Here is a 13,888-nt window from a genome sequence, read left to right on the forward strand (position 1 = left end):
TTTTAGACGATGTATCTGTATCTAGATCCATTTAAAAAGTATCTTTTAACAACTCTGATTATTTGTAATTCTATCTTAAGCATTTTTAAAAAAATTTTAATGAAATCACGCATTACGCGATTTTCGACTTTGAAGGCGTATATTTTTAGATCTGGTTGAGCTGGCGATCTAAAATTTATATTTTATTAACATTTACAACATAATGCTTCACTCATTTTTGAGATGGTCGGCCGAATCACTGATAGATTTGGTACATTTGATGAAATACTTTTTTAAAATAATCTTATTTAGATAATTTGGATAATAAAAAGATTACTTATGAATTATAAGTATAAAAAATGGTTTGGTTCAGAGCCTTATATTAGTTGCATGACCTTTAGTCAATGTGAGTTACTAAGAATTATATTGCTTTGGGTAGTTTTTGGTTGAGTAATAAGACATTGTAATGAATTTTTTTAACACTTTTGCAATTCTTGATTTGAAAAATTATTTTATTTTCGTAATCAATAATATATAAGCTCTTTGATATTGTAAATTAAAATATATATTCTGCAATCACAAATATAATGCTGTAATAAATAGATAAATATTTTCTATTTAAAATATTTAACTTCATTATTTATATACTAGTATCAGTATCATAAATGACAAAATATGAAATTAAGAATATTGATTCAGGGTTTGCAAATAATTAAAAGTTTACTTGCTGGCCAGGGGAAAGCCGGTCGCAATCTCGCTGCATAGAGGATATGGGGCGAGCACCCCCTATAAATTGAGTTGAACTTTCAGGACTAGTGTTGTTAAACGGCTCGTTTTGAGCCGATTTTTATAAATGGCTAACTCAATATTTTATCCAGAAAAATATTACGCAAGCCTGAAGATTTTGCTCATAGAAGGAACAAAGGTTTAGACATATATTATCAAAATCGCGAGGCTTCAGCAATATTTTTCTGGGTAAAATATTGAGTTAACCTTATTGAAAAATTGGCTCAAAACGAGCCGTTTAACAACTCTACTCAGGATAGTAGGGTATCGAACAAAGTAATAATTTATGCAATTAAATAAATTAAACTTAGCCTATATAGTACATAGATGATGGAACACTGTGGGCCATCATCTAATATTTTTAAGTTATTAAATACTTTGAGGATAACTCTTTTCCTCAGAAAAAACAATAAGATTTGCTTCTTAAACAGCTAACTCACTGATTTAGTTTGCTATAAAACAGTGTCACACTATAAATTAAGTTTATAGGTTCTGCATTAGCTAATACCTCAATGTCAGAAGAAGCTTTTAATAAAAAAATTTAAAACCTACCCATAAAGATTATTTTTATTTCGTAAATGTCAATACCAAAATTTTTAGATATTCCTCTTCTTAATATAAAATATTAAACTAACGGATTTTAACTTTTCAAGTGGCTGCAAATCTGGTGGACTAGATCTTTTTCCGATCCATCTTATATCATTATCTTCCTTTATCACATCTTGATTGATAAATAATTCCATGATATCTGGCTAAAAAAATCATACCTCTTATTGATAATTTTCATGCGACATATTATCAAATCTCTCTTTAAGTCTATACAACTCCTCCAGTGTGACGACAGACTAGAAGATTATGAATGATTATTCCCAGTCAACCTTGATAATTTCTTAAAGTGAACAAGTGAGAGTAGCCATAGATTTACCACCAGGATATGACATTGTCTAACCACATAATTGTATTAATTGCAGCACATTGGTCCCTTATAAGGGGAGGAAACTGTTTATATAGTCAAGGCAGAAACCAAGATCAATCTTAATTAATCTAATAAGTCACGCCCCAAACATTATCGAATCTACCAATTATCAGAGAATAGTTTGACCAGGATAGTTTACAATCCCTTGACATTCTCATCACATAAAATTTCTTATCCTATACTAAGAGTAAAAAATTAACTATAAATCATGAAAAAAACTAGAAGCACCTTGAAAATTTTCATTTCTCATGGCCAAGGCGATATTTGGTGCAATATCAAGAATGATTAAGTATTTTTTTAGGCTCCAAGTTAATCACCTCATTAAATCTAGAGAATTAGTTTTAAAAACGATATATCTAATTTTTTAAAATTTTTATTTTAGAATTAGATTTTATAAAATATAATTTGAATTTTGGTATTATATATAAAATAAAATATATAAATTATTATATGTAATCATAAAATAACCCAAAACAATAATAATATGGGATCAAATGTTTTTTGAAAATATTGACCCAATATAAAATTTAATATCAGCTCAGCCCTAATATTAAATAACTTAACCTGATATCATCGGTGCAGCTCTACTAATTAATTTAAGTTTTATTTAATTAAATTTATATAGAAGTAATAAATATTTTTCATAAGATAAATACTAGACTTAAAAAATATTTGATACAACCAAAATATAAATTGTGAAAAACCTGAACAAGGAATATGAACCAAAATCGATCATATTTAATGTGGGGATAAGAGATATTGGTATACCAAATTTGCTTGTAGTTGTATGACAGATGTTAAGAGTCTTTTGATCACAATAATTTGAATCTTTGGGTTGATCAACTTTTTTATAATTAGTTTTGGTAAAAAAATTAAAGCATCGATTATTAAGTTTGAAAGATTTCTGTAATAATTTTATTATAGGAGCATGTGAAGTAATTTAATCGGAAGATGATTGGTGCCAAATAAAGGACCTTACTAGTGTGTTAGTTCCTTTAAAATAACATTAAGATTACAATCAGAAAAATTATGTTTAATTGATTTTAATGGCATATGGATTAGATTTAGAGAGATTTACTAGTCCTTTTTCATATGAAATATTAGAAAACATGTAAATCCCTCTATATCAAGTTTTATGAGTATTGAGCAAAAACAAATGCCTAAAGACCATCTTAAGGATTTATGGCATACACAAAATATTTACAATATACTGGAGCAATAATACCTACTGATTTTAGTAATAACAATTGTAATGATAGCAACATTGATAATCTTGAAATTTTAATTCTAGATAGAGAAAAGAAAAATCAAACTATCATCTGATAGAAAGGTGGATCAAAAAATTCCTATTGCATCTTTAATAGAAAAGTTCTCAGAAGTTGAGAATAAATAAGGATACAAATATTTTAAAATTCTGGGAAAAAAATTCTTCAATATATCCAGAATTATATCGTCATGGTTGTACCGGCGATACATATACAATAATTTATGTATTATAAAGATAACTATCTATTTTAGGTAGGAGTAGAACGTGGATTATTAAGGCCACAGACTGCAATGGGCTGGACCTAGAGACAAAAAAATTTAATTTCGATTTAGCACATCATATATTTAATAGTCATTATACATTTTTTATTCCTTTACAAATAAAACTAATCATCTGATCAATTTATACCTAGTTTGGAATCAAAAGCCCAAAACTTGAAACATTAGTAAATTTAGAACTTTCAAAAATTTCGGAACTGGAACTTATAAAAATATTTTAACACTGTTTTGTATAGATTCCATATCTTTTTCATATTGTAAAGCTATCACCCCTCTTCTTCTTCACTTTTTATGGCGATTTCCAGGTTTAGCCAGATAGGCCACTTTTTCCCCTGATTTTTCTTTTCTATTTTTGACGGTCCTGAGCATCAATATTTGTGAGATTCATGCTTCTCATATCCGCTGCTATCACATTTATCTGTCATCTTGGGCCTTCCTCTAGGCATTTTTGGTCATACGTTCCACATGCCCAAACTTTCTTAGTTGTTTCGTCGTGTTATCATTCAAACCATTTCTAATTACTTGCTAGTTTTATCTCTCATAGAGTTACCCCACACATCCATCTAATCATCCTCTTCTCTGTTCTTTCTAATTTGGCTTCGTGAGTCACTTTCATTGCCCATGTTTCGCTGCCATAAACTAAACAACTCCTCAAATCCTATTTTCAGACTCATCGTGGTGGGGGAGTGGCAACGTCTTTTGGTGGCTAATGGAGGTCTAAAATGTTCCCTATGATTTGAGTATAGAATTGGATAACCGTCTCCTCGACGGGGGGTAAAAACCACTTAAAGGGGTTGGGTAGGACATCCAATTGTAAAAACCTTGCTACAAAATTCTAATAATTACAACAAAAGCTATCACTCCTATATTAGGATAATTTAAAATTAGGAAATATATATCAAAAATATTTATAAAGCCTATTATGATGAACTCTTTTTAATACTATAAAATGATGCCACAGATAATGCATAAAAAATAAAAAGTCGTTAAAAGAATAGAGCATTTTTACTCTTCAATTATTACCAATATGCTGTGTTCTGTCGATATGAATAGGTTTTGTCAATTCCTCGGGAGAGAGCCACCCATCTCCTTCGGGAGATGATATGGATTCAATATCTCCTTCAGGCTCCTTTGAAGTGCCAAGGGATTCAGAACCGCATGAATGATTTGAGACACTAGACTTGAACCGGGACTGGTTATAGTCATATTTGGTTGATAAAAAAGGGGCTATATAAATAAAATAGTTTATGTTTAACGAGTGGCATTCAAAAAAAACACTTAAAGAAAAGATTACCTCCAAGGAAATATAAAACACACAAGATCATTCATGATAATGCACTAAATATCTCCTTGGCTATAAGAAGTTTCTTGTTTTGCCCAGTTTACAGCTATTCTTTTTGCATAGGAAATATTTTTTATGATCTTGGTTCAAGAAATTTTTTATAAAAATTGAAGGTGGTATTATTTCCAAAAAATCGTTTTTAATTCTTATATATTAAATAAAATAGCCGGAAAATAGAAAAATAAGCATAATATTAGTACGAATTTTGAATATTAAATTTCCGATTTATAGTATCTAGATATAAGAATGTGGTACTTTTTAAGATACATTTTAATATATACGTTTATTTAACGCTTTTTTATATTTAAATTAGAATGCAAAATTCATATTAAAAATATTAAGACTAATATAATAAAAAAATATATGTATAAAATATTAAAACTTATATATAAAATATTAAAACTTGTATATAAAATTAAAACTTATATATCGGCCCGACATGGCCCAGGCAGGGGTTGGAACCGAACCCGGAGAAGAAAAAAATATAACCCCGAACCCCGTTTATAAAATTTTCAAAACCCCGAACCGTACCCGGGAATTTTATTTGAAGTTCAGTGTATTGTTTAAATTAATATAAGATATTTGTATAATTGTAAATACAAATTAAGTGAAGTCTTAATAAATATTAAACAGCTTAATTCATATACTCCATTTTTAAATTTACAAAGATTCCTATAGGATTGTTAATAAATTTTAAACAATTAAATTCATTTATGCCATTTATTTATAATTTTTAACATATTCTCAAAGATTATTAATTATAAGAAAATGAAAGTGAACAAGTCAAAATATAATTTTAAAAATTTTAATTAATAATCATTTTTTTACATTATAATTACGAAAATAATGAAAATCTATTATTAATAATAAATAAAAAATTATTACAAAACAATATCAAAAAAAAAATTAACAGAAAAAAGGAGAGAAATAATGATTATTATTATTTATAAATTTTCGGGATAAATCAATTTAATTCATACAAAAATTTATAATTAAAAAAGGGAAAAAAAATTATTTTATATATCAGAATCGCGAATATAAATGAGGAAAAATAAGGTACATATATTTCTTAATTTGAGAAAGAAAAAAAATTCTAAATAATTAAGGGAAGAGGAAAAAGATATATATTATTACGGCTGCGCAGGGATTGAGCTAATGAAACATATGAAATTAGATTTTATAATCTGAATTTCTATGCGTTGACGCCTTTTTTTGGGCCTGATTTAGTTCTTAAGGCTCTGCTTTTAATTAGGTTAAGAGCCTAGCTTCCAAAGGATATTAAAGTTGTAGTGACAACTGGTACGAATTTATATTCATCAAGAATATCCATATATTTGTTCGTTTTAAAATCTTCTATGTGTTCAAAATGAGAGAGGGTCAACGTAGAAGAAATCCCAAGCTAAAAATCGGCCTTTCTCCAAAGGTATTTGTGTAATTTCTCGGGTCGTCTCCTATCAGTAAAGAAACCTGGGGGTTGTAAAGTGAAGGTAAAGCCCGTTTTATGTTGCACTGCTAAAGATGCAATGCGATCAGTTTAACCTACTGGCTTCTTGCATTTGGCGAACTCATATGAAACTGAGGTTGTCATATTTAAGTGAATGGCAACTGCAAAGTTGAATTTTTGGTTTGACGGCTCGAAATCAAGATTTTTAGAGAGAATTGAGTCTAGGTATTTATATCCAGAACCTTGGTTGAGAGGTTGATAAGGCATGATCTTCAGATAGCAGGGTCGAAAAGAGGTAATCAACGGACTTTACAATCATCGGATTATCCCAATCCTTTTGTTTATGGGAGGCTGGAGGTTAACATTCATCGTCGACTGAGGCTTTCCAAATGATATAGGCTTCGTAGTTTGGAAAAGGGCTTAGTGAGCCAAGATGTGTTAGTTCTTCGTAGCTGAATTGAAGTGAGAATTTTGAAGACTTTCTCATTGATACGAGACGAGATTAATTTTGATACTAATCTCCCAAAGAGGGTGCCTATGGCAATTAGTCATAAATCTTTGTTGGGTTTTGGAGAAGTGATTAATTTTGTTCCAAACAGAATTAATTGCTGTACATCTGGAAAAAGGAACGCTTTTACCGTTACCTTTTCAAATAAGGTACGCGCGTTACCGACATTTCAAAATACTTTAATATATACAAAAATAATATTTTTTTCCGACAATATATATAATAAAATAAAACTATACAAAAAAAATATATAAGATCGTTTTATAAAAAAAATTTTTAATTAAATATAAATAAAATTATACAAAAATAATATATTATAAGATAACATCTTTATGTAACAATTTTTTATTTATTTTTAGCAACTATTGATTTCAAAATTTTGATCAGACAAACAAGAGCGCTTAGTGCTCAACACAGCTGGTTAAATAATGGGATGTTTAATAATGAAATTCTCTGTAAAATTTTGTTATTGGTAAATCCTGGCTATGCCATTATTTCATATATATATTATTTAAACAAAGTTTTTTAAAATTACTATATTTTATTCTTTAAATTTATTAACAATTATAGTCAAACCAATAGCAATACTAAAACAAGAAATAAAAAACTCAATATAATACTTTGAACCAACACCAATATTTTGGGTTTTTACTGTTGGTTTCCAGCCCAATACTTTAGTAAAATTTAATTGCTAATATTTAGGCCTGTGCCTATCCACATATTTTTCACCGATCTCATCGGATATTACTTTAAAACCGATCCGATACTGATACCAATTCGATATTAATATTGCTTTTTCACCACCCCCCTCCCTTGAACCAAATGTAATTAAGAAATCAATATTTTTATGCAAAAAATCAAATTATGCATTTAATTTAATTTTTTTATTTCTACAATTAAGACTATAATTAGAAAAACATATTTGATATATTCATTTTATGTTGGTATGAATTATAAAATTGTATTTAATATATAAAATTATCGATTTTTTGGTATCCCCTGCCGTACTGAAGGTAAACTCAGATGATTCTGCAGATAAGACATTTTGCAAAATTATCTTTGTCTTTTGTAAAATATTTCCATAATTCAGATACCATATTTATAAAAATTCTTTTATTTGTATAAATAACAAAATTATCTTTGTCTTTTGTAAAATATTTCCATAATTCAGATACCATATTTATAAAAATTCTTTTATTTGTATAAATAATAAAATTGGAGTTATTTAAAAAGATTTAAAATAAATAAAACTTTGGGTGTTCCCTTTCTATTTTTATAAAAAAACTTTTAAAATACTATAAATCTATTTTAAAAAAGAATAAAATTTAGAGGGTGTGCATTTGCATTGTTTAAAAAAATATTTAGGAAATATTATAATAATGTAAAATAAATAACATTAAATTAAATAACAAAAAAAAATAAGTAAAATGATCGGATCGGTTTTTACAGGTATCGGCCCGATCCGATATTTTTGGAGACGCTAAATATCGGTGCCGATCCTATCGGATACTTAATATCGGAACAGCCCTACTTATATTTTCAAAATATTATTAAAGGAATGTTTAAAATAATTGTATATTAATTTATCTTTTTACCTTCAAATGCTTTTTAAAGTTTGAAGTGCTGAACATTGAGGTTGAAATATTTGCGTTGGGATATAATTTACATTTACAAAGTGTAGAGTTGGTACAATTAATTTTCTTTATTGGTTTAAAATATATTTCAAATTGGGGCCAGGGAAGGGTTAGATCATCTTCATCTGAAGAAGCAAGTACTATGGACATAATATTCTTAAAATAAATTATAAGGATAATAATATCATTATTAATATTTACTTTGAATTTTGATTGAATATCAATTTTGACAGAAAATTTAACAAAGAGAATTTAAAATAAAAAATTCGGCTTAAATTATTTATATTAAGAATTAAAAAATAAATAAAAGTAATTTTAATACCGAGTAACGTTTTGCCTTACCGTTACTCAAAAAAAAAGAAACGCGTTACCGTTACCTTTAGAAGAAGGTAACAAATAGGGTTCCTTTCCTTCAAAAAAGTAACGTCGTTACTAACGCCGTTACTTTACTGCACTACTACAAAATCATGTACAGAATCTTCTGGAAGGTATTGCTTTTTTCACTTCCTCTGGGGAAAATTTTGTTGGATAAGATGTGAAAAATTACATCAGGTAATCCAGTTATAGTTGCCTGATGTGAGGGATGCTTCACAACTAAATGAGTATTTGAAAATTAATGGGGGTGGTGTGTATGATGAAGATGCCAGACGAAGTACCCCTTTATATCTAAATTATCAAGTTTTTCCCCACTAAATTAACATTTATCTTAAAAGAATTTATGGATAACCTCGATTTAGAGATTATGTACATTAAAATATTGTATAATTTAACCTATTCTTAATATGTAGGGTAATGGACAGTTTGCTTTTGTTAGTTGGAACTTGAATGGAAGCCAAATTAAAAGAATTTTGCAAGTGCTGCGGAGAATTAAAATTAATAATTTCACTATAAGATAAAGTCTTTTTTTATAAAAATAGAAAGGAACACCCAAGTTTTATTTATTTTAAATCTTTTTAAATAACGCCAATTTTTTTATTTATACTTTAAATAAAAAAAAATTTTTTAATATGGTTTCTGAATTATGGAAATATTTTACAAAAGACAAAGATAATTTTGCAAAATGCATTATCTGTGGAATCATCTGAGTCTGCCATCAGTACGGCAGGAGATATAGATAGTCAATATCGTAGAAGCTTATTCCCAGAAAATCTAAAGGCTCTCAAATTTATTAAAAAAATCTAATATATTATAAATTTATATATTAAATATTACAATTTTATTATTCCAACATAAAATAGATATATTATTAAATATATTTTTTTTTATTAAGTCTTAATTGTAGAAATAAAAAAATTAAATTATTCATAATTCGATTTTTTGCATAAAAAATATTGATTTCTTAATTACATTTGGTTCAAACGGGGGTGATAATAAATCAGTAAAAATATCGGATCGGGTTTGAAGAAATATAGAAAAATATGTGGATCGGCAGAGCCCTAGTGATAATATAACTTGAAATTTTTCGTGAGTGAAGGAAATATTATCAGCGAATCATCAAAGGGAGGGCTAACTTCACGCTATAATATAAGGTTTAAAATTTGATTTACGAAATAAATAATAAAGATAAAGCTTAAATAGATGTACGTTAAAAAATTTTATCTGCAGTTTTATATCTTAGAGCAGTAATGATTTCTCTAATTCTTTTGCAAAAAATTTCCAGACCATGGATTTTTTATTATCCAGAGTTAGGATACTAAAATTATTTATAGAATTATTAAATATACATGTATCCATTTTAAAAATATGTAAAATTATGGTAACTTTTGGAATTTTAGATTTTTGATTGATTGAATTCTATAATGACGTCAATATAATTATGATTTTAAAATAGTATTAAAAAAAATTCATCAAAATCCTGATTGACATTTAAAAAAATTACAACAGTGATGTTGACCAATTATTAGAATAAAAAGGTATGAAATATGAAAGAACGCCAGCGCTCCGCCGAATTTCATAGCGGCGCGGCGGCGTAACCAGGCGCACAGGTTTATATATGATATAGTTGATCGTCATTTATTTTTTGAGTATGATGCAAAAATAAAAACATATAGTTACATTTTTTTAATTTTTCGCTTTTATTATATTAACTTACCATGTAAATGATATTAGGAATTTAGGTAAAACATTTTGGTAGGTGTGATAAGAATGGTTCATGATATTATATTTAAATATTTTATTATTATCAACTATACCTAAAACGAAACAATTATACGATTCGAATATATTATTCGTCGAATAACTTTTTATCTAATTTTCAATTAAAATAATTTATATTAATAAATATTGAAAAATAATATATTATTACGTAACATGTCAATACCGTGAAACTTTTTGGGCGAATGTAATATCATAAATTAAAGATCACGTATATACTGATTTATTTATATTTGACAAATGATTGATATAATTAATATAAAGTATTAAAATTCTTGACTACTTATCCACTTCATCTTTATTATGTTTTTATATTTTAGATATATCGGGAACCTTAAATTTGTCACATTTTGGAAGTTCCTGGCTGATAATATTTTTCTACCGATATCTCTAATTATATTGTAACTCATTTAGCAAATACAAATCTTATTCAGAAAACCAGCTTAAATGACGTTTCTATATATATTTAACGTAGCGTTTTTAAATTTTTATAACTCTAAAACACGTCAATTGCCATTTATGAAGTTTCGTATCCTCAATTTTTTTTAATAATTAGATTCAATCGTTTTTTAGAAAAATACTAATATTGGACAAAAAATACCTGACCCTCATTTATTTCTATTTATTTAAAAATAGGCTAGACGTGTTCCATTATATTGATTTATAGCCCTCGCCTTTTTTTTAAATTTTTTTTTGTAATTATAAATTATAATGGAAAACCCAAAGCATATTTTGAGATCGGTAAAATTATTAAAATAATAAATATAATTTATGTAATTAATCTATCCCTTTTTTTCTTGTATGAATCTATGTGGTTTTAAAATATATAGTTCGGCTAGTGTATTTAAAAAAAAATTTAGGCTGGGCCCGGGTATATTTAAAAAAATTAAAATACGGTCCTGCCCGTGTACCTAAGCCGGGTTTAAGGCTGGGCCTGTATGTCTCTGATCTAATTTTTTGCGCGTTTAATGTGATTTTAATAAATTTATTCCGAAGAATCTACTCTGAGAATTTCATATGATTTTGCTAAATTTATTTGTATTTAAGAATTTATAATGGAAATCCATATAAAAAAGGCAATCAAAATTAAAGTAAGGCGATAGTTTGATAGGTATTTTGTATTATTTTTATCATTTTAAATAATTAATTATTGCGTTAAATTTTAAATCTGATTTTGCCTGAAATGCATTCCAATATGTGTAGAATACCCACCCTATAAATTTCAGAATATTTAATATTGAACTTCTAATAAATTTTAATTTACATTAAAATTATTTTGAAAAATTATAAAAAATTTTATAAAAATTAAAATTTCTCATATTGTAATAGTAGCGTTATTAGCCTAGAAATTGGCTAAACCTAATTAGGGTTAGCCGAAAGATCGCCTAGCACTAATTGGACAAAAAGTAGGGACTGGGAGCTCGGCTAATAGCACGGGAGGGTTATGCAAAAATATGCCTAGCCTTAATTATTATGTATTTATATTTATTAAAATAATTTAATATATAATTATTTTATATTTATTTATTATGTAACGATATATTAATGACGGACAATTAGCCGAGCTCCTTAGCAGATGCCTAATTTTTGAATAATTATTTTTCGTCTATTTTTATGCTAAGACGTTATTGAATTTTAACAGATTACTAAAAATTCTACACTTATTGGTATGTTTTTCTGGCAAAATCAGATTTTTAAATTTAATAAAACTTACTCAAATAATGATTTTAAATGCATATAATAACAAAAGATAAAACAATACTCATCAAACCAAAATAATTAAGTTTAGTTAAAAGATCACTAAAAATACTGTCTAATATTCATAGGATAGGCACCACCAGAGCTGGCTAGATCAATTTCTGTCGAAATTATCATAGGTTGGAAAATAATTATACCTTGGGGGGTGGGGTGCTTCTTAATAAAAAATATTTCCTGATTAAAGCAATATTTCTATTTCCCAGCATAACATAAGGATTTTCATGACCTACACTTCCTGTGAAAGATATCTCTAATGCATTTTTTATAGGGCCTTGCTTTCGACTGTAGAAAGTGAAATCCTAGATAATAAGTTCGCCTCCGCTCATTTAATTAATATAATATCTGTCTATGCTTGTTTTAAATCTTTCTATCTTTTAGTCTGGAAGAATGCACATTTAAAAAACATGAAGGCATAGAAAATATAAAAAATAAATATTTTCCGCTTTTCGATTTTTTAGGGTTGTACATCTACTCCTTGAAGTAAACAACATTGTTTTGCGAGAATAAAGATTTCCCTCACAACGTAAATATTTTATTTCATGAAATTTTCTCATCTTCAGAACAAAACGATGATAGTAATGCACAATCACTATTATCGCCACTCTAATAAAATTTACGAAATTCGCCAGATTAATAAAATATAGTAACAACTGAAATGGAAATATACCATAATTTGTTCATTCAATTTTCGCTAAACTTATTTAATATGTTTCTATATCCATTTATAAAATTTTTGTTTTTAATGGCATAACTAGAAAAACGAACCATCAGGAATCAAGAACCTAACAAGAATCAATATTATAATATTGTTTTCCCAATTCCTTAGTCACAATAATCGCAATTTCATCATCAGAGATTAAATGAATTAAGTTCTAAGGTAGTCATTCAATTCTAAATCTACCTATGATGCTGAATATTGTTTGGTGTCTTGTTGTGATAAACTTTGGCCTTGTATTTTTGGTTAGCAATAAGAGAACACTTTATACAAATTTATTATAAAAAAAACACAATACTAATCCCTCACTAATTAAAATATAAATGATTTTCGAGGACTAATTATCTGTTTGGCTCAATGTTTTAAATAAGACTTTTTTTAGCACTTTGCAAATTTATTATTTCAGCAAAAGCTCCATCAAAAATCTTTATTTATTTTCAAATGTTAGGTCTTCCTGTCCCAAATTTAATTGAAAAATATAAAATAATTTCTTTAATCCTAGAAAAATCTATTTTTTGCTTAAATTTTTAAAAATATATTTTGAGTTAAAAAAATTAAAAGCTTAGCCCTATTTTCAAAAAAAAATGTTTCAATTTTTTTTAAATTTAGCCCACATTTTGGGCTACGAATTTACTACGTTTATTCAAATTATAAAAAAAATACTTTATTTTTATTTTCAATATTATTTTTTAGCATTTCGACTTACAGATTCCGATAAATATATATGATGATAAATATTTTGAATTTTTTATTTTCTTTTCAATTTTAACTTATCAAAATTGTATTATTTTCCCAAAATATTTATTTAAAAATTCAAATAAAAATTTTATGATACAAAATTATTTTCTAAAAATAAAAAAAATAAAACTCAATTTCCATTTTTAACAGTGCTGTTATAGTAGCGGTAGCCTAATTAGCTAGTTTCAAACAAAATAGCGATAGCACCCTACAATTACCATTGTTTTATAGTTGATATTTATAAATGTTTGGCAATTATCTATATGGGAAAATTTTGATATGTCTTTTATTAATTTTTTCCTTAAATAT

At 26.9% G+C, this 13,888-nt stretch overlaps 1 protein-coding gene across 5 annotated transcripts in view; it reads right to left on the reverse strand.

Moving 5' to 3' along the window:
- Positions 1–13,888, reverse strand: part of LOC135923391 (uncharacterized) — an 89,896-nt gene that overhangs the window by 42,730 nt on the left and 33,278 nt on the right. For all 5 annotated transcript variants that reach the window (XR_010571209.1, XM_065458125.1, XM_065458136.1 and 2 more), the window contains 2 exons: positions 4,310–4,513; positions 2,446–2,584 (listed from right to left, as the gene is read on the reverse strand). Coding sequence is in view for 4 of the 5 variants with exons in the window: in XM_065458125.1 (XP_065314197.1) it covers positions 2,446–2,584; positions 4,310–4,513 (343 nt within the window). In the remaining variant the exon portion in view is untranslated. The remainder of the gene's footprint in view (positions 1–2,445; positions 2,585–4,309; positions 4,514–13,888) is intronic.

This window comes from Gordionus sp. m RMFG-2023, chromosome 1 (assembly GCF_954871325.1).
Source record: "Gordionus sp. m RMFG-2023 chromosome 1, tfGorSpeb1-WG-v2, whole genome shotgun sequence".
NCBI lineage: Eukaryota > Metazoa > Nematomorpha > Gordioida > Chordodea > Parachordodidae > Gordionus > Gordionus sp. m RMFG-2023.